This window comes from Micropterus dolomieu, linkage group LG07 (genome assembly GCF_021292245.1).
Source record: "Micropterus dolomieu isolate WLL.071019.BEF.003 ecotype Adirondacks linkage group LG07, ASM2129224v1, whole genome shotgun sequence".
Classification (NCBI taxonomy): Eukaryota; Metazoa; Chordata; class Actinopteri; order Centrarchiformes; family Centrarchidae; genus Micropterus; species Micropterus dolomieu.
The window spans coordinates 32,128,999-32,153,742 of record NC_060156.1 but is presented as its reverse complement, the minus strand read 5'-3'; the positions used below and the strand labels follow the sequence as shown (position 1 = coordinate 32,153,742).

At 41.5% G+C, this 24,744-nt stretch overlaps 1 protein-coding gene across 1 annotated transcript in view; it reads left to right on the top strand.

Moving 5' to 3' along the window:
• The first annotated feature begins 3,232 nt into the window (after positions 1-3,232).
• dbi (diazepam binding inhibitor (GABA receptor modulator, acyl-CoA binding protein)) overlaps positions 3,233-24,744 on the top strand; it is a 24,614-nt gene continuing 3,102 nt past the window's right edge. Inside the window, exons 1-3 of the mRNA XM_046053796.1 lie at positions 3,233-3,389; positions 13,424-13,541; positions 24,015-24,077. Of these exons, the coding sequence (XP_045909752.1) occupies positions 3,375-3,389; positions 13,424-13,541; positions 24,015-24,077 (196 nt within the window). The 5' untranslated portion in view covers positions 3,233-3,374. The remainder of the gene's footprint in view (positions 3,390-13,423; positions 13,542-24,014; positions 24,078-24,744) is intronic.

The following is a 24,744-nucleotide window of genomic DNA, read 5'->3' as shown; positions in this document are numbered from 1 at the left end:
TTCTCAAGTTGTACAGTAATGTCACATGTGTATGAAGGTGGATCAAACAAGCTAATCTTAAATGTCAAAGTAGAGAGGAGCCTAGTAGGCCTATTTATCTTCATTCATTACACAATATGAATAAGCTATGCAGACAGTTGTAAAGAAAGAACATCTTTTTCTTCTGTTCTCTACTTGTTATAGTTACACAGTATTAGGGGTGTGGGCTGTATTAAAAGTATCCACTGTTCTCCCATGCTCTAACACACAGTAACGATGAAATGTGTGCTGTTCTCACATTCTTCCTCTGTATGTACACATAAACAACAAGGCAGGGAAATATAAAAGGAATTTATTTTATTGTTTGGGTACATTATTGTTCAGTGTACATGCTCACATCTGAAACAAACTTTACGTGCTTGATAACTCGCCCACCCCGCAGACATCTACACACCAATACCGATTTATATTCATAGCGGCAAGTGCTATGTAGCTGCACATAGGGGACAGAGGAAGTGACATATAACACCTTCATGCGGCGTCATAACCGCGTAACAAATTCACAGCCGCACCGGAAGAGCTCGAGAATATGCAACTCGGCCGGCTCACGCGCGGACGCGCTTACAAGTGCGAGGGCCCGCCCAACGCTGCTTGCAGCTTTAATTATTGTATTATTTTTTTAGGGGTGCTTAGATGAAATTTAGTGGTGCTTCAGCGCTCCTAAAAATGGTCTAAAATCAGGAGGAGAGAGGAGCTCAGTGTATCATGGGAAGTCCCCCGGCAATGCATTTTTAGACATTATCTTTGGCTATTTCTTTGATGATCCAGAGGTCGTGGGCTGTGAAGGGACGATCTATTCCAAGGCTGTTGGATTAGACTACAGGTTTTTAAACTGAAACGTGCCTGGGGATGCTGGAGAGTTGGAGGGGGTGGCGGAGGAGAGATGTGAGGCAGAGATACTGAGAAGGTGAAAGGGACAGGTGCATGCCGTGTTCTGAAAACAACAGGAGGTTGGCTAATCCTGGCCTCACACTACAGGATAGTTGGGCAGGTTTGGGGCCAGATCCCCCCCTCCTGACATGCTATATAAATGTATAAGCCATACCTCTTGATTGAATTGTCTGGTGTGTGCGTTCTGATGTGTAAAATATTAACACATGGAGACACTTACTAGGTACCTTAAAACCCTTAGCACCCAAATGCAACAATTTATCTTAGAAATCATACTCCACTAAGAATCAGTGTTACTTTTAATTCAGTGTTACTTACACTTTCTGAGGAGATCATTATCTCTTAAGTCCATCACAAATAAAGATAAATATTTAGCAACCATAGACCTGAGTGTGTGCCTTAGAATACAGGTTGTATATTCTTGCTCTTGCTCGCAGTCAACTGCTTAAACTGCTTACATCAAAACTCCCTGACATGTGTCTATTTGCACCATGGAAATCATGGAAGTATTCCCCATGCATTATTTGCAAAAAAAATAATTTTGTGAAATTCAGCCTGACGTACAGTATTTGTCTGTGAAATTTGTTCATAGAAAATAATATTAATATTGTAATAAGTTCAGAATGATGTACTGAGGGCAGCAATATAAGTCTAATAAAATATTTTCCCGAGCAATAAGTCTACTTATTTTGATGAGTATTTTATTTCAGCAAATAACATAAGTGGTCTTTTTCCAGAATGAAGACTCTACAAAGCTAATCCCAAAACTGCTTTGTGACCACAGTATTTTACTTTGCAGCAAAACAGAAATGAAGCATGCCAGGAACAATAGGAAAACAGAATGATGTCATTATTTTTATACTGAAGAGTTTTAGGTTGTTTTTAAAACTAATCCACCACAATGGCATGCCTTTTTATTTTTGTTTTTCATTCTTTTTTTCCTCTTTAATTGTGATCATAGACATTCATTTTCAATATTGTTTTAAAATATGCTGAATAAAGATTTCTGACAGCTGAAGCTTTGGTTATGTGATGCAGTTAAGTCAGTATAGTTATGAGAAAGTACATGTTAAAATGTGCTCAGTTGGATTCAATTAGAAAAGTCTTAGCAAGGCAGTTTCTCTCTGGGACACAATCCAACTAATAACCTCTATATGCCTTCAACATCCTGTTTATAAACAAAATTTAAAAGTATCGTAAGCTCTAAAACATAATAATATGTATATTTTTAATAATCCCGTTTCCAAAGAATGCTGGCATGCTGTGTAAAATACTGTACCATCCGGCTTGTTACCAGTACTCAGTGTAAAAAGCCAGCATCCATGATGATATGGGGGTGCATCAGTGCACATGGCATGGGGAACCTGTACATCTGTGAAGGCACCACTGATGCTGAATGACACATTTTCGAGCAACATATACTGCCAAGTAGACAACATCTTTTTTAGGGATGACCATGCTTATTTCAGCCGGACAATGAAAAATTCAGCATGTATTCCATCAGCATGGCTCTGTAGTAAAAGAGTGCAGGTGCTAAACTGGCATGCCTGGAGTCTGGACTTGTCACCCATTGAAAATGTATGGCTGGCATCAAACTCAAAATAGGAATATTCATTTTCGGTGTTTTGCACACCACATTTGTTTAATTTATATTTTAGACAGCATGCAAACTGTTTGTAAAATGGGGTTGTAGCTTATTATATCTTATTAGGGGAACATAAATATTTCTATAATCAGTGTTCTAATTTTTTAACAAATGATTGATTAAATTTATGGCCTAGTCCCTAACCCTAACCCTAACATGTAAGTTTCAAAAGGCATCTCTTCTTTATGTGTTTCTTAGGAAAAAGATGTGTTTAATAGAGCCAGTGATGCTGCTGTCTTTAGAATGAACAGAAGAAATGTCTTAAACAACTTTGTATTATTCTTGATGCATGAAGCCGTAAATATAAAAGTTATAACTTTATTTAATTACAGCCTCTCTGAGAGGATTCATATCAAGGTGTCTTCCAGTGAAAATCAAATTGCCACTATCTGAGTTGGACTTTGTTAAGCACAACCTCTCCCTTCGCCATGCAGCAGCATTTAGAAATGTCCTCGGTGCTTTGCCTCTTTCTCTGTGCGCCGTGATCTTACATTTCAAGTAAAGTGTACAACATACATGTTGTATGTTTTGAACAATGGATCCTTACCGTTAAAAAAACACGACGGAGTTAGTTGTAGAGGCGTCTGTTGGTAACGCCACCCAATGAACTACCGTGTAATAAGATCGGTCTTTTAGTCAGCCAATAGCGTCAAGGGGAGGGTGTTTGTGAGGCGCGGGGGTCGACCGCACCGCAGCAGAGGCATGATGGGAGGGACAATAGGCTCTGTTATAGCTGGTCAGCCCCGCCGAGCTGTGTGTTTGGAGCGGCCAACTTGCTCGTTCGGTCTCGTATGTAAAGATGGCGGATCTGCAGGTGTGTATGGATTTAGTTAGCAACATTGTTCATATTCCGCTGCGTTCCATGAAATAACGTTAAGCTTAGAGGACGCCGTTAGACGGTCTTGTAGAGAGCCTCGGGTCTTGTTTCCTTGTTTGAGCACTTGGCAGCTAAAGTTAACGTTAAAGGAAAGAGTGTTTGGAACCGATCTTCCGATGTACCAGTAGGGCTAGTGGCCTATAGCTAGCTGAGTGGTTCATAAAGACGGGTTCGCAGGGTGTGCTGGGACTCTTCACGGCACTGTTACCTCCGCGAAGTCAGGTGGGAGCTAAATGCAGCCGTGGACTCCAGGTGTAACACTTTGTCTTTGGTTTGGAAGTTAATCTCTGGAGATATGACGTGATGTTGGCCGGTGGACTGTGACCTGCTTGTGTCCAACTTGTAAGACGTGTTAAAGTCAGACTTGAGAAGAGGGCAGCTGCTGACACACTACTCTGCCTACTGACAAGATGGACATGGAGCATTTGTGTGGTGAAAAGTTATCCTGGCAGCTGCCCAGTGACAGTGGGAGGATTTAAAATGGTGCAGGTCCCTGACCTTTGACCGACAGCCATCCAGTAAGTGAGCGGGATGGCGCATGCTCCTGCCACGTGATCTCTGCTCCTACATTGTGCTATGGCATGTTGTATTTCTGTTGTACATTTAGTGTCCTTGAGGTTTCCTTGCAGATGTTCTGGCAGATACTCTAATAGCTTTTTTTTACACTTCGCTACACATGATCATATACTGGGGTGGAGTGCTTCTCTGGCAATTTGCAGATGAACAATATGTAGCATGAATCCAAACCTCTAACAGATCATTTTACTTTAGTTTATCTGACCTGGTCCTCCACCTGGCCCATTGGCACTGTGTGTGTGTGTGTGTGTGTGTGTGTGTGTGTGTGTGTCTCCCAGTAAATCAACAAGCTTTTTAGACTTTTTGCCTCCTTTTTATTTTTTTTCTTCATTCATCTCCAGATTCATTCTGCCTCAAGTCTTTTTCTGTTTTGTTTTTTATTTAACCTGCCAATTCCAGTTTTCTTTAAGAAGTAGAATGGACATTGTAACTTCTCTGTAATGGAAAATTCTTTCTCCTATTAGGACATTTACATCGGCATAAGCATTGATTATTCTTCCTTGGGTGTTCAAAAAAATCCATTCACTATTAAATAACTTTTTGATTTTCTTCCAAACTGCCGCAGCTTACAGGACCTTCTGTCGCTCAAAATAAACAAACACATCTCAAAAAAGTGCTCCTGGTCAGACTATTGGATGGAGCTTTGTGGACAAATAAAACCTGACTGAAAGTGAACTGCAGTATAACACAGCTCAGTGTTTACCACAGGGTTAAACTGCCTAAATAGTTCTATATCTTAGAAAATCTTTGGAAGCATATGTGTGTGCATTACACAAACTATTGTGCAGCCGGTTGCGTCTGAAAACCGTCCAGTTCTGGTCATCAGAGCAACAACCTCTTCTCTCCAACTCTGACTCACGTTTCCAACAACTCACATCTCACAAGACCTCAGAGTGAGAATTGTCCTTAATTCAGTTTCTTGTTAAATACAAAGGGTTTCACCGACAGTCGCTCGTAGGGATCCTTTCCAACATGTTGTCAGACAAAAAAACTTGAATATTCTCTGACGTTAGTCACACATTTCTGGGAAAAACTTCACTTGGCAAGGCTGCAACATCACACACACCTCTGCCCTACATTAGGCATGCACTGGAAAGTTATATTAGACTTCGCAATCGGATTTAGCAGTTAGGACATACTCGTGAGTTTAGCCCACAATCAGTATATTATCATGTGCCTTAGACATTGCCTTGGATTGGTCCTATTCAGAAGAAAACAGCAGAGTGATTTTTTTGTTTTGTTTGTTTTTGACTTTGATTTCAAAATTTTAGAGTTTTGCTCTTGTACATTTGCCACTTTAATCTATGATTTTCTTTCTCGGTTTATTAACCCCCACCCTGGCTCTGTATTTTTTTTGGACACGCAAAAATCTAAATATGTGAAAACACTTAGTTTGAGTATAAATGAATTCTCCTATCTCGTTAATTAAAATCTCCTTCCTAAAATCACAGAGGCTGCAGGGCTTGATGTGTGAACATAATGCTGTTGTGTTAATGATTACTTCAACTGCAACCGCAGTGAACAAGTCAGGATGACATCTTAAAATATTTTATCAAGTTGTGTGTATAAATTTCCTACTTCTCATCATTAACACTGGGTACAGATGTGGTGCGTAGTCCAAGTATACAGGGTAGCCTGCAATTAACAACCAACAAAATCTGCTGGGAGCAGTTTAGAGATCCAGCATAATTGGCAACAGATCATGGGTAAAATCTACCCACCTTTCATAGTACGGATTAAATAACTAAAATGAAAGAGTAAATGTCCTTAGTTTTCGTTTATTTATTTTATAGGACCTAATAAGCCTACATTTCGAGTAAATATGAATCCGGGAGAACCGATGTTGTGGGGCAGTTGGTCTGGCTGGACCGGCCGTTCAGCGGTGCGCGTGGTGATTAGCAGATAGGCACCTGTTGGTGAGCCGCAGGTGGGTTATGCTTCTGTCCTCCGCTTGTAGAGCTGGCATGCTACTTGTCCGTCAAGAGAGCCCGGGGTCCGGGCGGCGTCTGGCGACCACTGTTGCAAGGGGAGCCCCATGTAATGTTAGGGGGAGGCTGACTTAGTTGTGGAGACCCAGGTAGGGATTGGCTGGTAGTTTGTGCGATTTGAACATGTTTTCCATTATCTTTTATACATGTGTACAAAATAATGTGAATGCAACAACTGTATGGAGTTGTGTTTTGTTTAGTTTGGGTTGCAGGTAGTGAGTTACTGTCTTGGTGGTTTTCTTTTCCTTGTTTTGTTCCATTAGCCATCCTGCGTGTGGGATAAACTTGCCCACTGACTGTGAGCTCCTCTTGCACTGTGTTAAAGTGTCTGCTGGTCATTATATTTACTGCATTTAACCAAGAATGACAGAGCTAGAGATTGATGTAATGAATTTCTTGGGACCCAAGTAGTAGGATTAGGGTAGTTTAGCTCTTAGGGTTTTCTGTATGTAGGTTAGAAATTATACTGTAGATTGCATGTGCTTCATTTATTTGTAGTATTTATTTTGACAATGTGTTAGTTGGGGTGGGAGAAATAATCAATTCTTAGATGCATTGCAATGTGGACATGGAATATTATGAATCGATCAACAAATGTCTAAATATCAATTATTTAAATGTTAATTGATAACGTAATGTTGACGGAACGCAAAAGGCGGGACTCGCGGAAGTGCAGCGCCTGGACCGTCTGTGGAGCGTACACAACAGCCTGTATTCGGCACACCACCGCTGCGGAATGAATAACCACCCCACTAAAATGTCAGACAATCATTAATATCGATGCGCAAGTAATGATTTTAACTCGCACACTGTGAGCATGGTGACACTCGACGCTCTGCAGCTCTGTGTATCCTGTGTGTGAGGCCGAGTGAATGAGTCCGTTAATAAAAGTCTGTATTTTCCCCAAATGCTGGAAAAGTGAAGGCTGTTGGCGCTACATTTTATGCGTCAAGGCCTGCTCCCTGTCCCCCACACCAGACTCCGGACTTTTGGGGACAGAGCCTTCAGCGTCACAGCCCCCACCCTCTGGAACTGATCCCCACAGAGATCAGAAATGCTGCCTGTCAGGACACTTTCAACGATCTACTAAAAACCCAGCTCTTTACCCAGGCATTCAATCTGGATGACTTTTTGTTGTTCCGTCACTGTAACTATATGTAAATCATTCTTGGTTCCTGTGAAAAATATTTATTTATGTAACGTTCTAACCATCTGAATCGTAATCGAATTGTGAGGTGCCCAGAGATTCCCACCCCCTTGTGTTAGTTCTTCATATATAAAAAAGGATGTCCCCTTTCGCAAATATTTCTGATTGTACTTGTATTTTGATGTTTTGTGAAAAAATTAACTGAACTGAGCTTCGCATCCTGCAGCGACAAGACTAAACTAAAACTAATAAAAACTAAACTAAAAATTAAAGCTGCAAGCAGCATTGGGAAGTCCCTTGCACTTGTAGCGCATCCGGGTGTGAGCTGGCCGCGTTGCATATTCTGGAGCTCTGCCCGTGCGGCTGTGAATTTGCTACGCTGTTCCAACGCTGCATGAAGGTGTTCTGTCACTTCCTGTGTCCCCTTTGTGGAGCTACATAGCACTTGCCGCTATGAATATAAATCGGTATTGGCGTGTAGATGTCTGCGGGGTGGGAGAGTTATCAAGCACGTAAAGTTTGTTTCAGATGTGAGCATGTACACTGAAGTTACAACTTCCTGTGTCATGGCGAAGAGTTGATCTTTGATGCCACGCCACGGACACGCCCATTGACGAAAACTCGCAAATAGCACAACTTTTCATCTTCAATGCCTTTAGAAGGCACAGCAAAAATTTGAGGTCGGTCGGACTAAATCCCTAGGAGGAGTTCGTTAAAGTACGAAGTGTGTAAATCATCCAAAATTTGACGTAAAATTCAAAATGGCCGACTTCCTGGTGGGTTTAGGCTATGGCTCCAAGAGACTTTTTTGTGCGTCTGGACAAGATACACGTACCACAGAAAATTCGTGCACGTAGGTGAAACGTGCGGCGGGGGCTGCTTCGTTAAAGGTCACTTCCTGTTGCCAGCAGGTGGCGCTATGACTGTGGGTGAATGTCGGCATGTACATGTGTTCAGGGCAGGACTCTCATCCTACATGTACAGTTTGGTGCAGATGTGAGCATGCACACTGAAGTTATAATAACTTCCTGTGTCATGGCGAATCATCGACGCCACGGACATTCACAAAAACTCACAAATAGCACAACTTTTCATCTTCAACGATGTGTGTGTGTGTGTGTGTGTATATGTGTGTGTGTGTGTGTGTGTGTGTGTGTGTGTGTGTATGTGTGTGTGTGTGTGTGTGTGTGTATATATATGTGTGTGTGTGTGTGTGTGTGTGTGTGTGTGTGTATATATATATCATTTCAATAGAGAGATAAATTTAGACAATACCGTTTATAGCAATATACTAGTTTGATATTGAGTTAATGTTTCCGTAAAGTCATGCCAGCGTTTGCTCGTCTCTGTCCCTCACCGCACAGCCCCGCCCCTCCCTCTGTGTCTGCACGCAGCCGTCTACGCTCAAACTCTCAGGGCTGGTCTACTGCTGAAGACCTGGCTTGCAAAAAGAAAAAAACAACGGTTCAGTCAGTGTTTCCCACACATTCGCTTTACTTTGGCGGGTCGCCCAGGTTAGGCGACACATTGTAGCATTTATCAGAGAAACACAGAGTGATTATGTGAAGTCGCAACACGGTGGATATTTTACAAGAGCGGACCAGGGCCATGTTTCAGAAAGCAGGCTTAACAAACTCTGAACCTGAGGTGGGAAACTCTGAATTTTCAGTTCCAGCTGATCAGAATAAGTTCAATCAACTCAGAGTATGTTGAGCCTGATGGAAGCGTGTACGTGGGGATGGAAAAAAAGCCATCATCAATGGATCTCTGATACCACGTTTCACCGTGGCAACGGGTAAATAAAGGCAGAGCCACCATTTTAATCGGGTGCAGCTATAAATATGAATGCGTGCCGATGCGGACCATGATAGGCTCTAAAACGCAGGAGTGGATGAAGGATCGATACTTTAACATTATTAGGCTACTATACAGTGTTGCCCATTCATCATGTACCAAACTGGAATTTCCTTGATGAATGAAAGTGCTGTAATTCTCCTACAGCCCATTACATTAGATTTTAAATAGGAAGGCTGTAGGCCTAACCCAACGGGAATAAATGCCGTGGCAATCTGCTACCTGATTATGAAAATGGGTAGATCAAATATAAGTCACAGTTTAATCATAAACATATGATTGTAAAGTCAGTCACACCCAGTAGGTTAGCCTGTGTGGGGTTTGTTCTTTTTTTTTTTTTTTTTTTTTTTTTTTTTGGAAAATGTGTCTATGGGTTCAAACTGACTGATCTATTTTACATTAATAAAATCTTGCTAATTTAGTTTTTTATTAATGCTGTCAAAACGCATTCAGAAAATATGCAGCTAGACTGATTTTATTCTCTATCCATATGACAGATCAATCATAAAAGCGGTCATGTTCAAGATCATGTTTGGATGGAAAAACTAATAGCCTATCCAATCGGGATTTTAAAGATGTAAATGTGTTCATATGTGATTTGATATCGACAGTATGAATGAGGAAATGAAACGGTGTGTCAGACAGCTGCCTCAGGCTCTGCTGGAGGGGAGGAGTTGGAGAGAAAATAACCGTACCTATCAGAACCTAACCCTCCTCGGGAGGCTACGTTCACAGCATCAGTTGCCGGAGTTACTGATCTAGGGTTTATCTGATCTCGCTCTCTGAAACAGAAAACCCAGAGTTCCCCTCATCTCAGGCTTAACATACTCCAAAATTTCACTAAGCCCGCTTTCTGAAATGGGACCCGGGTAAAGCGACAGTGATGTCAATCGTTAGTTTGCAGCAGACAGAAGAGAAGAGGAGAGAACTGAAAGAGACAGATTCAACAAGTGAGTGACACTTAAGAATTATGCCTAACAGTACTGGGATATGACTTTTTGGTTCATATCGCCCAGCCCTACTTCTACCTCTATGGGGCGCTATTAGCAAAATATTTGCGTTTAGACTTGGAACTCCTGCATACGAAGGCGAATATCAAATCTTATATCCACGCGTTTGGGGGATCGTGCTGAATCTCGTGGTATAAGCCATGCCCATTTCCGTCTAATTTTTTTCCCACAAAATCGCAAAACTGAAACCTATTTTGATTGACTCCGGCACCAAACTTGACACAGGCTCTCTGGATAAAGCTGATAGGAGCTTGTGCTTCCCGGATTGATAAGCGAAAAAATGTTCCAATTATATGCTAAAAGTCCGCATGAAACGCTAAAAACAGGAAGTGATGTCATATCTTCGGTTTGGAATGGCCGATCAAGCACCAAACTTGAGGACCTTATGTGCCATGCCCCCCTGAGGGGCTGTACAATATTTCGTGTAATTTAACACAAAATATTTGTTCCTCTATAACCACAAGGCCGATTGATAGCAAATTTGGCTCATTTGTTCCCCATGGGTCCCTGATGACACCTGAAAGATTTGGTGCAATTTGGGCTAAAGGTGGCTATAATCAAAAGCTGAAATACCGTGGGAAAATCCTGTTCATGTGAATGTGATTTTTGACCAAGGGACATTTTGCCTCATAACTACACGCCAGTACATTGCAAATTAATAAACCTTATGTCTGCGTGTTTGGGTGATGCTGTCGTATGGGATAGGACACGCGTCTTTTTATTTATTTTTTTGCAACATCTCCACAACTGAAAGCCCTTTTTATGACTATTTATGACTTTTCGTCGTCAATACCTTTAGAAGGCACAGCAGAAATTTGACGTCGATCCGACTAAATCCCTAGGAGGAGTTCGTTAAAGTACGAAGTGTGTAAATCATCCAAAAATAGCCGTAAAATTCAAAATGGCCGACTTCCTGTTGACTTTAGGCTATGGGTTCTTGAGGCTTTTTTGTGCGTCTTGAAATGATACATGTCCCCAGAAAATTTTGTGCATGTAGGTTGAATGTGAACAAGGGGCTAATTTTTTCCAATTTTCTAGGTGGCTCTAGCGAGTCATTTTGCTCACCCATGCGCGAAACCCATAAAATACGAAATTTTTCACCAGTTCTGACATGTGTGCAAAGTTTGAGATTTCGAGTATGCTCAGGTCCCCAAAATGGAGCTTACTTTGCAGAAAAAAGGAAAAAAATAAAATAAATTCTCTTCAGTTTCAATAGGGACCTCACACGGTTCGTGCTCGGGCCCTAATTAACACTTCCGATCGGCACCAAACTTGGCACAGACCATCTCTGGACAAAGCTGATACAGTTTTGTGCTCCCGGATTGATACGCGAAGAACTGTTCCAAGTATAAGCTAACAATTTACCCTTCGCTAAGCCACGCCCCGAATAAGCAGCTGGCCAATCACAACGCAGATCTGACTGAGGTCTTACTCTTTCATGGCTGCGCTCCATTGACTCCAATGCAAAAGGAGTTGTTTTCTATCTTTCTTTTGCCGTATTTTTGCAAGATATGGTCAAATGCTGTTCCTGGGGCACTTGGAATAGTTACAGCAGCTACGCTGAGAGAGTTGAAAGGAGAAGTACGATTTATTCCCTTTCCAAAACCTAAAACAAATCCAGAAAAATGTAGGCTGTGGATTGCTGTGGACATGTTGGTTAACTAATGCTAGCTAACTTACTACTGAATGTAACGTTATAAAACCTTGCTGTTCTGCTTTTTAATTATTGTAATAGTGAGCCCTACCCAGCTGTACAGGCACAGTGTTAATCTTTAATATCATCGTCCTCATCAGGTAATAAGGTGGTTCACTTTTACTAAGTAGGCTTTAGCTTCTGTCTTTATTTTTTTCATGTCATGTCATGTTTTGACAGGCTGAATACAACCTTCAAATGCATAATGTAACTGCAAAACTCTGCAATCCCTGGAGAAATGTCAAATTTTTGGAAAAAGCGATCTCAGAAAGAAGTAGTTACAGACAGTGGCAGCGCCGTGATAAAAGCCTGACAGGTCCAACAATTTGTCAGACTTAGCAACAGTAACTAAGGGGGGCGTGGCTTAGCGAGGGGTCAGTTGTGTACACAAAACTCTTTAAACAGAAAGTCATGTCAACAGCATTAAAAATATAGTTTTCACATACTATATCATTTTATTCATTGGGTTGTTAAATACATTTCTTCTGTTAAAACCTTACGTGCACGCTGTCCACCCTAGTGGACATGTAACAAACTCCTTGAAAAATGTGTTTAAAAGATGTTTTTTATTTTTAATGCCAAAAGAGCAAAAAACCACATTGGAAAAAAATGTTATGTTAGTGTTTTATACCTGGACCCCGTTTCAGAAAAGCATGATGAGGCATACTGGGTTTTCTGTTTCAGATAGTGAGATCAGACAAACCCTGTATCCGTAACACCGGCAACTGATGCTGTGAAGTACTTCACGACACACCGTTTCATTTCTTCATTCATACTGTCTCGATGTCAAAGCACGTACGGACTGCATATCATTTGCAGATGTTAGAAAAAATCCGTCATGTTAAAAATCTAACCATGACGGATTTATGACCGATCTGTCAGGAATGTGGACAGAGATGGCGATCTCCGGACATTGTGAATTTATCCTCAGAATAAATTCAATAGGCGACACTAGGGCTGCACAGTTAATCGAATATTGATCGTGATCACGATTTTAGCTTCCCACAATTAAATGAACATGATCGACAGCGATATTGCCATTTAAAATGAGTGCTCTGGTCATGGAAAACTCTGCAGCATATCAGATCAAGTGCTTCCTAAACTTACAGCCAGGGGGGCGATTTGACTGTGCTCACCTTCCTCCGTAAAGTCTACGAGCCTGCATGTGTCCGCTGCGCCGCAGCTGCCGGAGGTCGTCGCTGCCCTTCTAGTCAATGCTTGAGTCCATCAGACGCAGCATGTGTCAGATGCAGCTCTCTACTCCGCTACGCGAGGAATACACAAGTCTGTTTTTGACGGAAGCCTTGTCAAGCTGCACAGAGCAGACCGAACTGGGTAGGAAGTCAGACACAGAACGGAATAGAGAACCCGGTCAGTCTTCAAAATAAAACTCCCTGTGCATACTCCGTATAATTTATAAAACAAAACTGCAAAATAGCGTGTGGCACAATGATTTTATCTCAATTGCTTTTGTAATCGTTGGAAGTCAAAATCGAAATTGTGATTAAAATATGATTAATTGCACAGCCCTACTGTCAGGTATAAGTAAGTTTACAAGACTTCCAACCTGGACCATTTCCATGTTCTAAAGTCTGTAATGCCACTGTGTTGATTCCTGTGGACTACGGTAGATCAGAGGTCAAGATGGCATCCAAAGTATCGCTTTAGAATTGTTCTGAAGTTTCTTTTCCTGTCCTCTGCAGGCAAAATTTGATACAGCAGCAGCTGAGGTGAAGCAGCTGAAGGCGAAGCCTACTGATGAAGACATGCTGCAGGTTTACGCCCTGTTCAAGCAGGCCTCCATGGGCGACGTCAACACAGGTGAGACAGCATGTCTCATGCTATGACAACTGGCTTCACCAGTATTTGCGGCAACTGCATAATTATGGTGATGTTGGTGTTTATTGCTTTTCCCAAAGTTCTTCTAGGCAAGTCCTGCTACTTGGTAACCCGTCTGGGCAATTATCATTTTGGACTAACAAGACCAGGCCCCCTGTACTTTCACCGAAAAAAACTGCATGTTTAAAACCAGAAGTTTAAAAAAAGTTAATGACTTTGCCCCAAAATAAGGATTAAAAAGTGGTTTTCCTCACCGGTTACACTTCAGCTACACATGCGTGGTAGACCCTTCATTCAGTGGAACTAGGCTTGGGCGATCATCTCTATTTTCATATTGTCCGATCATGGCTACTTGAGAGCTGAATGGGGATCTGATCACTAGGGGGGCGGTGTTACGTTGCAGCATGCCAGTAAAATGCCAGCATGAAACAAACTGTTTCCCACAGAATGAATCACTAGGTGCCTAAATCGCTTCCTGTGTAAATGTAAATGCTCCCTATTTGTATAGCGCCTTTCTAGTCTTTTCGACCACTCAAAGCGCTTTTACACACACACACATTCATACACTGAACCTAAGTGCTCAAACGGAAACTAACATCCACACTCATTCATACACTGGCGGAACAGCCGCCAGGGGTTTTCGGGGTTCAGTTCGTGGTTCAGTATCTTGCCCAAGGACACTTCGACACACAACCAGGGATTGAACCGCCGACCTTCCGATTAACGGCCGACCCGCTTTACCTCCTGAACCACAGCCGTGTGAAAAGGCCTTTACCGTGTGGTGGTGCCGTGCATGCGCAAGGGCCAGGCATGCAAACGCCTCACTTTTTCAGCGAAATTTGCCATTTTGAAACCAAAATGGGTCACCTACATGATTTGTGCAGATTCGATGAGAAAATATTTAAACTGTTATTGCTAAGACAGAATTTAGGCCTACCTGAGAGTCCTTTCCTCTCTAGCATGAGCTTTACAACTGGCTGTGCCTAACCAATCGTCTCTCCTAATGCCCTCACACTGCAGAGTCTGACAGCTGAACACATCGACCTACAAACTGATGTAAGCCAGAAGTAAGCTAGCTTACAATGTTAACTGTCCTGTCAGGCACAGTGATGTTGTCACTTTTATAACTTTGCCTACTTTTATTTTTAAGCAGTAATGTTAGCTAAGCTAATTGTTCAGAGCAGTGGCAGCAACCTGGATGTAATGTGGGCTAACGTCGAGGAAAAAACGTGTCGGCGTCTGTGTTTACACTGGGGGAGCTGGGGACATGTCCTCAACACTTTTTCAAAGCATTTTTAACAAATGCTTTGAAAAATAGCCTGCAACATGAAATGGTAAAGAACAAATGAAAATGCTTTGAGAAAGATTTACTTATTTGCACTGATTTATTTTTATTTTATTTTTTTATGAATAACCAAGCTAGCCTACTGATTATAAAATGACCTCAGAACGTGCAGGACCAGTCAGTAACTTTAATAACTTGTTGTCACAGTTTGTAGTTGGCCAAATTCTGTGAACATGACACTAGAGGAGGGAAGACTAAATCATGCCTGCATGTGTGCTAATTCAGCAGGGAAGATGTCACTTGTTGCTCTACAGGAGAAACATGTGAAAGCAACACAGAATGAGAGCTGCATTAGATTCTGTAATACTTACAGATTTTGAATTGTCACCTAACACCTGAATTTTGTGTTTCCCTTTACATAAATAAAACGCATCCACCATAAATTGATGTAGGAAAGGCAGAACAATAAATGTCACCAGAATGTAGAAAATTAAGTGTTTAATGCTCAAAACTTTCTGGGGGAGGACCCCCAACTCATACATTTCAGCTTTGATGATTTCTATTAAATACTGTTAAATTATCGTCACATCTCATTCTCGAGACAACAGTATGGTAAGTGCAAGTGTATCGTCACATCTCTAATCTGAGCCCTGATGTCTCCATTTCTTTTCAACACAAAGTGATGCCCTTGCGTGTCAGTATCTGTATAAACAGACCCCTCTGACACTGTCTCTCTGCGTTTCTCTGCTTGCGAATCTCTGACATTGACAGTGTTAAGATAGACTAACTTCTCAGAGTTAGCTTTAATGCTTTAGTCCCGCGTGGAGGTGCTGTGTGTGTGTGTGTGTGTGTGTAAAAATGTATGTGTATACGCCGCTACGTTGTGCTTCTTTAAATAATATCATAGAGTATGGTCTAGTTCACTAAGTCCAACTAATCACACATAGAAGTGTTTCTTTCAAGGCAGCCTCCGCTAATTGCAGTCACGGAACTTGGCATCGCCACCTTGTTGTGCCTTTTGGCGATTTTTCATGCAAATACCGGACGGATGATGTTTTACTATGCCATTAATTGTACTAACAGACCTTCCAAGAAGCATGTGCTCCAGTTGGTAAGTGAAATCCTAGCATTTTATTAATGTGGTGTTAGCAATAATTAGCAGGTATCGGTACATTACATTAGCTTAGTCATTTAACTAGCTAATTAGCTAGCTTCAAGCAAGACAAGCTGTGCTAATGATGCTCAAAAAACAATAGTTTAACTTAATACACTTTTAATGCAGTTTGAAGTGTCATGCACAGAAATCAAAATGTATTAGTGTGCATTTAATGTGATAAAACTTTTTTACAAAAGTAATCAGTCAGAGTTGATTGTGCGCCATTTAGTTAACGTTAGGTAGGTAGATTTATTTTGTTATAGTATAACAGGTTATATAGACAATAATACATATAAAAGCAATTACAAAAATGGTAAACAGAAATAAACTATATTCAGTGGAGTAGTGCTAAGTCTGATCACTACATCTTCCATTCATACCTTCATATCTTAACCAGTCTGTAATCTGCATTAGGCTTCATTAACCGAAATGAGCTGTCATCCAGGCTGTGTGCACGCAGTTGCGTAGATCAGACCTGGTGTTGGATGCAAACATTTAGAAAATCAGGCAAATACCTTTTTTTTTGTTTGTTTTGTTTTAAGGCTTTCACAAGCTGGCAAGTGAAATATTTTCCATTAACGGCGCATTTAAAGCGTATTTAGTCTCTGCAGAGCAAATGAAGACTGAACTCTAACATCTAAGTGAGATGATCACTGGATGGATTCTGATATATTAACAGTTCCTGTTGATGTAAAGATGGACATTCGCAGACTGTTGTCTGTGCATATGCACCAAACAGCAGTTCAGAGTATTCGGCCTTCTTGGATACCCTGAATGGAGTTCTGTATGGGGCTCCAGTAGGGGACTCCATAGTTCTGCTGGGAGACTTCAACGCGCATGTGGGCAATGATGGAGATACCTGGAAAGGCGTGATCGGGAGGAACAGCCCCCCTGATCTGAACCCGAGTGGGTGGGTGGTGTTACACTTCTGTGCTAGTCATGGATTGTCTATAACAAACATCATGTTCGAACATAAGGATTCTCATAAGTGTATGTAGTACCAGAGCACCCTAGGCCGAAGATCGACGATCGATTTTTGTAATCGTTTCGGTTTTGAGGCCACATGTTTCGGACACTCATCAGGTGAAGACGGGTGGAGCTGTCAACTGATCACCATCTAGTGGTGAGTTGGGTCAAGGGGTGGGGGAAGACTCTGGACAGACCCGGTAAGCCCAAACGGGTAGTGCGGGTGAACTGGGAACGTCTGGAGGAGGCCCCTGTCCGTGAGATCTTCAACTCGAACATCCAGCGGAGCTTTAATGGCATCCCTGTGGAGGTTGGGGACATTGAACATGAGTGGGCAATGTTCAAAGCCTCTATCAGCTAAATGAATAAATGCTATTGCTGAAGCTGCTGCAGGAAGCTGTGGTCTCAAGGTCTTAGGTGCCTCAAGGGGCGGTAACCCACGAACACCATGGTGGACGCCGGTGGTTAGGGAAGCCGTCCGACTGAAGGAGGCCTTCCGGGATTTGTTGTTTGGGATGGAAATAGCTGAATTAAGATAATCAGATAATCAACCAGCAAAGCAAATTGCATTCCCTAGAAATGACCTGTTGCACAGCAGATTAATTATATTAAATATATTTTATTCTGTGTTCACAAACATGTATTGCAGGTAGAGTCAGGGCAAAGTGAGACACAGGAAATATCAGACGGCTCACAAGTGTAATGTTAGGATAACTAAATACATTTGTACTGTGGCTAGCTACATTAACTAGCAGCTGTTCCATGGTTTTTATGGTATGTAGTCATTTTTGTTGTAGTTATATTATACTCCGTCTCTCTGACTGTGCACCCGGGTTTTCATAATCACCCCCCCTCCAGTCTATTCTCCATCTTCTCCCACTGCAAAGACCCTCTTTCAACTACAATAAGTACACTCTGTTTTCAGGTCATTAGAAATGAGCATTTCAGTGCTTTTTTATTTTATTTTTTTTAAAATAAAATCAGGGAGGCATGCCCCCGAACCCCCCTAGCATTTCAGCGTCCCCCACCCCCCAGATTCAAAATCCTTCTGCATTTCTCTGATACTCCAGACACGTATGGAATCACAATGTTGTTGCGTTTGACCTTCTTTTCCTCTTCCCCTGTAGTTTTGTTCTTCCTGGATCTTGTGGCTGTTTTCACAAAGGTCCATTTCAGGTATCCGCATGCTGTAAGTGCCCCCTTCAGGTGGTTCTGTTCTTTCTCTCTGGCTTGGGCGTTTGTTGGTATGTTTTCCCCTCTGTGGTGTAGTGTTCTCATGGCCCCTAGCTTGTGCTTCAGTGGGTGGTGGGAATCGAAGAGTAGGTATTGGTGTGTGTGTGGGGGGGTTTTCTGTTTACTCCAATTTGCAGGCTCCTGTCCTCTTCAGTGTGTACAGCGCAGTCCAAGAAGGCCAAACTGTTGCTGTGGACATCTTCTCGTGTGAACTTGATGTTGCTGTCCACAGAGTTGTGTTCTGTGAAGGCTTGCACTTCATGGCTTTTAATTTTGACCCAGGTGTCGTCCACATATCTGTACCAGTGGCTCGGTGCTGTTCCTCTGAAGGAGTTGAGGGCTTTATTCTCCACTTCTTCCATGTAGATGTTTGCCACACCGGTGAACCCATGGCATAGCCATGCTTCTGTCTGTAGAATCCTCCATTGTACTGGAAATAGGTGGTGTTTAGACAGAGTTCGAGTAATTTGCAGATCTGGTCAGGGCTGAGGCTGGTTCTGTTGTCCAGGGTGTCTTGTGTTAGCTGTTTCCTTAAGGTGAACAAAGAAGTCACATGATAGGATACCATCTGGGTCCAGTTTCAGTCCTCAAACTTTTGTTTACAAAGTCAATAGAGTTTTGGACGTGGTGAGGCGTGTTTCCCACCAAGGGAGCTAAGATGGTAGAAATGTGTTTGGCAATGTTGTAGGTGACCGAGTTAATGCTGCTGATAATCGGCCTGAGTGGGGCTCCTTCTTTGTGTATCTTGGGTAGTCCATATATGCATGGAATGGCTTCTCCAGGATACAAACGGTAAAATTGTTCACGGGTGATGGTGTTGTCTTTCTGTAGCTGTTGTAGACATTCTATGGCCTTTTTCTTGTATCCATAACGACTGTCGTTACAACAGCCAGGAACACTAAAGAACCAGCGGTATCGATGATCCTGGCAAACGACCCCACTGAGGTTAAATGGCTTAGTTTCCCTACCAGTCAGTCAGAATTGAAGAAGTCCTTTGGATGAAGGATGAAACCAAGTCCAGTTGCCCTTGACTTTAATGTTCTTTGGATAACTATGACCTGGATGACTGAGAATCTTCAGACATGATAAATGTACGTTAAGACCAAAATTGAGTGTTTAAAGTGGTGCCTCCTGCATAGATTATTATTGCATATTTGAGTAAATAGTGTAAAAAAGTTAAATGATTTCAGGTTAAATCCTGCTAAATGGGAAAACTATGCCACCTGCTGTTATAAAGTTGTACCTACATCAAGTAACGTTGGTAATCTATAAGGTAGAGGATTATGGATAATTCTCCAAGCGACGGAGGATTTGCTATTAGGTAAGGTGTCTGTAAATGTCTGTGGACTAAACAATGATAACTAAGTTGAAAAGCACAAAGATTGAGCTAGCTTTATTTTGCTGAATGTTAGATTAAATTTGCCATATTTAAATGAAAATAACCATTAATTTTGTGTTCTCTCCAGGGTAGCTTGCTAACTTTATCATGATGCTGTTTTATCAGACAGATTGTTGCTGCTGTTTGTCCCCATGAGATGATGATTCTACACTATTGTCCTTTGTCAGAAATGCAGGTATGTTGCAGTGTGTTGTTCTAAAGAGTGTAGTAATATTTAAACATTAGGTTGACTCATTTCCTGTTATTTGCCTCCTTGTATGTTGTCATGTAACCAAGTTGCATTATTGTAAGCATAAAATGGAAAAATACATATAAAAAGGTAACCGTGAAGGAAATCTGTATGAACACATTTTCATGTATGTTGTTCTGTTCTCACAATTTAAGAGACAAATTTTGTTATTTCATTTATTTAGTTATTTATCGAATAGTGAATTTAAATCCACTATACGATCAATGTGTTGTTGTGTCAATGTATTGTACTTTGGATTTGCCACTAGACAGAGCATGCAATGTTTGTCCACATGCGATGACAATTCTACACTCTTGTCCTTTGTCATAAATGCAAATGTGGAGTAAATCTGCTGTTATTCATTGAGATTCAGTTAGACAAGCGACATACCACAGAGATCATACATGCTACCCTAACTGTTATGCTATGCTATAAAGGTTATCATGTTGAGGTGATCTCAGAGTGTACAGTAGGTTTATGGGAGGAAATTGCTTGTTTCTGTGCTTTGTCAATAATTTTTTTACCCATTTTGTATTTTGAGGTGCCAGGAGAGCCGATTGCAGAATCCGTCCAGATGTGGTGCACCTGTGTCCACCTCTACTCGATATAAAAGTTTCCACCTTGTGCACCTTGCTGCTTTGCTTGACCTTTTGTTGTTAGTTACTTTATACCACAATATATGAACACTATATAATATGATTTTAAAATGACACTAGGTTCCCATCCATAGGTTCTATCATTATAATTACTGTTAGAACACATTATTTCCATGTCATAAAAAACAACTGTTACATTTGTAACCTTTTAATATTGATGTTTTCGTGAATGCAAAATATGATTTTTAATTTAAGCTGTTGCTTGTGTATTGGGAATCAGACTAAATGTACTTGCAATAAAATCACATTCTTCACTGATCACTTTACTATGTTAACTGGAAATAATGTGATCTAATCTTTTAACAAAATGACAGTAAACAGCTGTAAATGAACATGTTATGATGGTATTTATAAGTTTAACATTTTGTTTATATGCTAGAAAGTTAAAAATGAAAACCTGCCGTCCAAATAAAACCAGAAGACCATGGAAAATCAGCTTTCATACGTCAAGTATCCAAGACGAGTATTTAGCAGTTTAAGCTGGGTGTAGCAGACACAGTGGATGCTTCATAGGTGGCCATGACCTCCACAACAACTGACCACTGAAAGAAATGTGTTATAACAAATCTCAATGTGCCTTTGTGTGTCAACAGTCATATTCAAGATAAGAATGCATTAACGCTCAAGTCAAAACTAGCGTGTGGGGAATTACAATCTTTAACGTAAGCTGTTAGGCAATAAAAGTTAAGTCTAATGGTTTGCAAGCTAAATAGCTACCATCATATGTAATCGAGCACTAGTTTATTAAGTTGTGACAAGTAACGTTATAATCAAGTGACAAATAAATGACTCGTAACTAGTTAGCCCATGTGAAAATCTAAATTCAGGTTCATTGATTTGCTTCAGATTGTTCGTTTGAATTGTGTAGTATAATCTCAATAAAAGATAAATTATTATTTTAAGTTTTGTTGAGTAGTTTCAGGTTAACTTACCTCCAGTGTTACGTCAAGCTGGTAATGGGACAGACATCGGCTGTAGGTCGTCGGTCCGGAGAGGACAGCGGCTGGGTCCGGATCCGGACCGTGGTCCGCCTATTAGTGACCTCTGGACTATAGGTTCTATTTCGCTACCAACCACCAATGTCGACTTGCCTCTGAGGGGTTTTAGCCGATTAGCTACCTCCATGCTAGCAATGCAGACTAGCATATTAGCTTGGTAGCCATAGGTGCATGGTTTCAGAAATAAGGAACCTCATCTCCTTCAAAACAGCTGTTCAGAAATCAGTCACAGACACTGTCGATTGGCGTTTTATTTATTTTTATTTTTTTTCATACAGTCAATCATCATAATACACACAGTAATGTGCGCAGCACATCGACACACAGGTATCAGTCATAGGCTGCTCAGACTTGACTTAGTGGGCGGGACAGGTTGGGCTTGCAAAGGAAAGGCAATGACTATAGCAAGGGTATTCAATTAGAATTCAAAGAGGTCCAGTTAGAGAAAATTTCCTGAAGAAAAGGTCCGGAAAATCAAAACGACTAACTTGCATTATCAATCAGTACCATAACGTAGTTGTATCAACATATGTTTTTAGTCAACAACGGATTGTCAAATCAAATAATATTTGAGTCAGTTTTCACATCAAACTGGAGGGATAATAAATAACTACTCTAATAATAAATTCTAAATTTAAGTAAACCAAAGTGCTTAATTTTTAGAAAAAAATTAAATAAAAAGTGTAGCTTGAAGTAATGAAGTGTAGTCTTAACCGATTTTAATCAACACTCAACACACCTTAACAAATGAACAGCTGTAATGCTCTTCTCTTTCATTTCCACTTATAAACCTCTTTCCTATTTTCTCTTGTTCATTCAGAAACATGATCTCTAGATTGTCCTGCCAGCTAGCATTGGAGTTCTATGAGAGATTCTGGTTTTGAACTGCCTGTGGGAGGAACATACATGTAAAAATCTGTACATTCTTGATTAAAAGCCATATGAAATCTCTTTTCTCTTTCGCCTACTCAATTCGTGTGTGTTTCCAAAACGTCTCTTGTGAATCTGGTGGACTCAACCAACAAGCATTGGAATGCACAGATTTGATTGGCAGAGCAGCGTCACATGGGACGACTGGAGCACATGCGATTGGACTGTGAGTTTCCTGGTCCGCTAAACCAGTACAGTAAAGTTTCAGTAATAAATCAGCTGTAGGTCGTCGGTCCGGACAACGGCTGGGTTGTGGCTGGGTTATTAGTGATCTGTGGAGTAAGGTTCTATTTCCTCTCCTACGTCCTCACCTTGAATATATACAATCGTGAGACCCAGCCTTCTGCTTGCATTTTTCTTCAGCACTGAGCTGTCTAAAGAGCAGAAGATTTCCTGTCGGAAAAGAAGAGCGATGTCTTTTAGCAAGTCGGCCTGAGCGGGGTGGGGACGCCGTTACATCAGTACGGGTGTGCGGCATCCGTGACACGGGCTTCGTCCTGCCGGGGGACCTTGATGACGTGCATCCGTGAAGTACGGCATCAAGTGTTCCCCTGGCAGTGCCCTGTGAGCTCGTACATAATCACGGCATCACCGACGCAGTCCCTCCTCCCGCATCCGTGAAGTACGGCATCAAGTGTGCGCCAACACGTCCTGGTGGAGCGAGTACTGGCTCGCCTCCCCTGGTGGCTGCGACTTGCCGTCAGATTGACTCTCACATGCCCGCCACGCAGGGAGGTGCTCCCTCCTGTATGGTGCCCATGACCCTCCCTTCCCCCCACCAGGTGCTAAGTTCTCCTGTTCGGTGGAACACGGAGGTTGCTGCCTGCCAGGCCCCACCACAGCCAGCATCCCCGCCCTAATGAGGCGGGCCCCTCCCCCATGGGTCGTGGCTGGGCTTGAAAGTTTTGTGATATCTACTGCCTACTTAGCTTATCAACACAGAATGATACTGTGCCACAAACAGGCACAGAGGAATGCATTTTCAGACTGGAGCAGCCTCAGTGAACGAGTGGGAAATATGTTTTGAAGGTATTATTCTTGACTTGCTCAGACCCCAATGTGGTAACTACAGACTGAGAGAGTCGGCTGCATCAGTGCCAAAGTAGTGCATTTTTTTTATAAACCTTTACCGATTTATTATGTCAGCAATCTGATTTTAAAAAAAACAAACAAAAAAGACAATTCCGAAAATTGAGAAAATGCTGAATATCGGCTCTGATATGGCATAATAATTTTAAACTTTTCAGCTCAATCAACTTGTTTTTATTATCAGCCAAAGCCAAAATTGAGATTAAAATTTGATGAATTGCACAGCCCTACTTGAGACATACCCATCCTTCATTTTAGCTGTTGCTGCCTTTTTTTTCTTTTGTGGTGAAACATTACAAACGTGCTATGAGTTAGGGTTTGGATGAAAGGCATCTGCCTTGTTCTTTAGTGGCCTTTTTTAATTTAACAGTAGCACCCCGCTGCTGGGCTCCAGTTTCCACTCTTTAACGGGAGGCTTTCTGACTTCAAATGCATTACAGCTCCAGCACACAAGGTTTCTTATTTAATTTACTTAAACCTTGTCACTTCTGTCTTTGTCTTTCTTCTCTCTAAGGTCGTCCAGGGATGTTTGACTTCACTGGGAAAGCTAAATGGGATGCCTGGGAGAAGCAGAAAGGTACACGTTCAGATCTGTTGACTGTATATCAGAATCAGAAATACTTTATTGATCCCCGAAGTGAAATTCTGTGTTACAGTTGCACAAATTGCACAAGGGCAAAGGAATATAATAAAGATGGTCGTATAGAGAAGTACAGTGGGTACGGAAAGTATTCAGACCCATTAAAATTTTTCACTCTTTGTTTCATTGCAGCCATTTTCCAAAAATCAAAAAAGTTCATTTTATTTCTCAGTAATGTACACTCAGCACCCCATCTTGACAGAAAAAAACAGAAATGTAGAAATTTTTGCAAATTTATTAAAAAAAGAAAAACTGAAATATCACATGGTCATAAGTATTCAGACCCTTTGCTCAGTATTTAGTAGAAGCACCCTTTTGATCTAATACAGCCATGAGTCGTTTTGGGAAAGATGCAACAAGTTTTTCACATCTGGATTTGGGTATCCTCTGCCATTCCTCCTTGCAGATCCTCTCCAGTTCTGTCAGGTTGGATGGTAAACGTTGGTGGACAGCCATTTTCAGGTCTCTCCAGAGATGCTCAATTGGGTTTAAGTCAGGGCTCTGGCTGGGCCATTCAAGAACAGCCACGGAGTTGTTGTGAAGCCACTCCTTCGTTATTTTAGCGGTGTGCTTAGGGTCATTGTCTTGTTGGAAGGTAAACCTT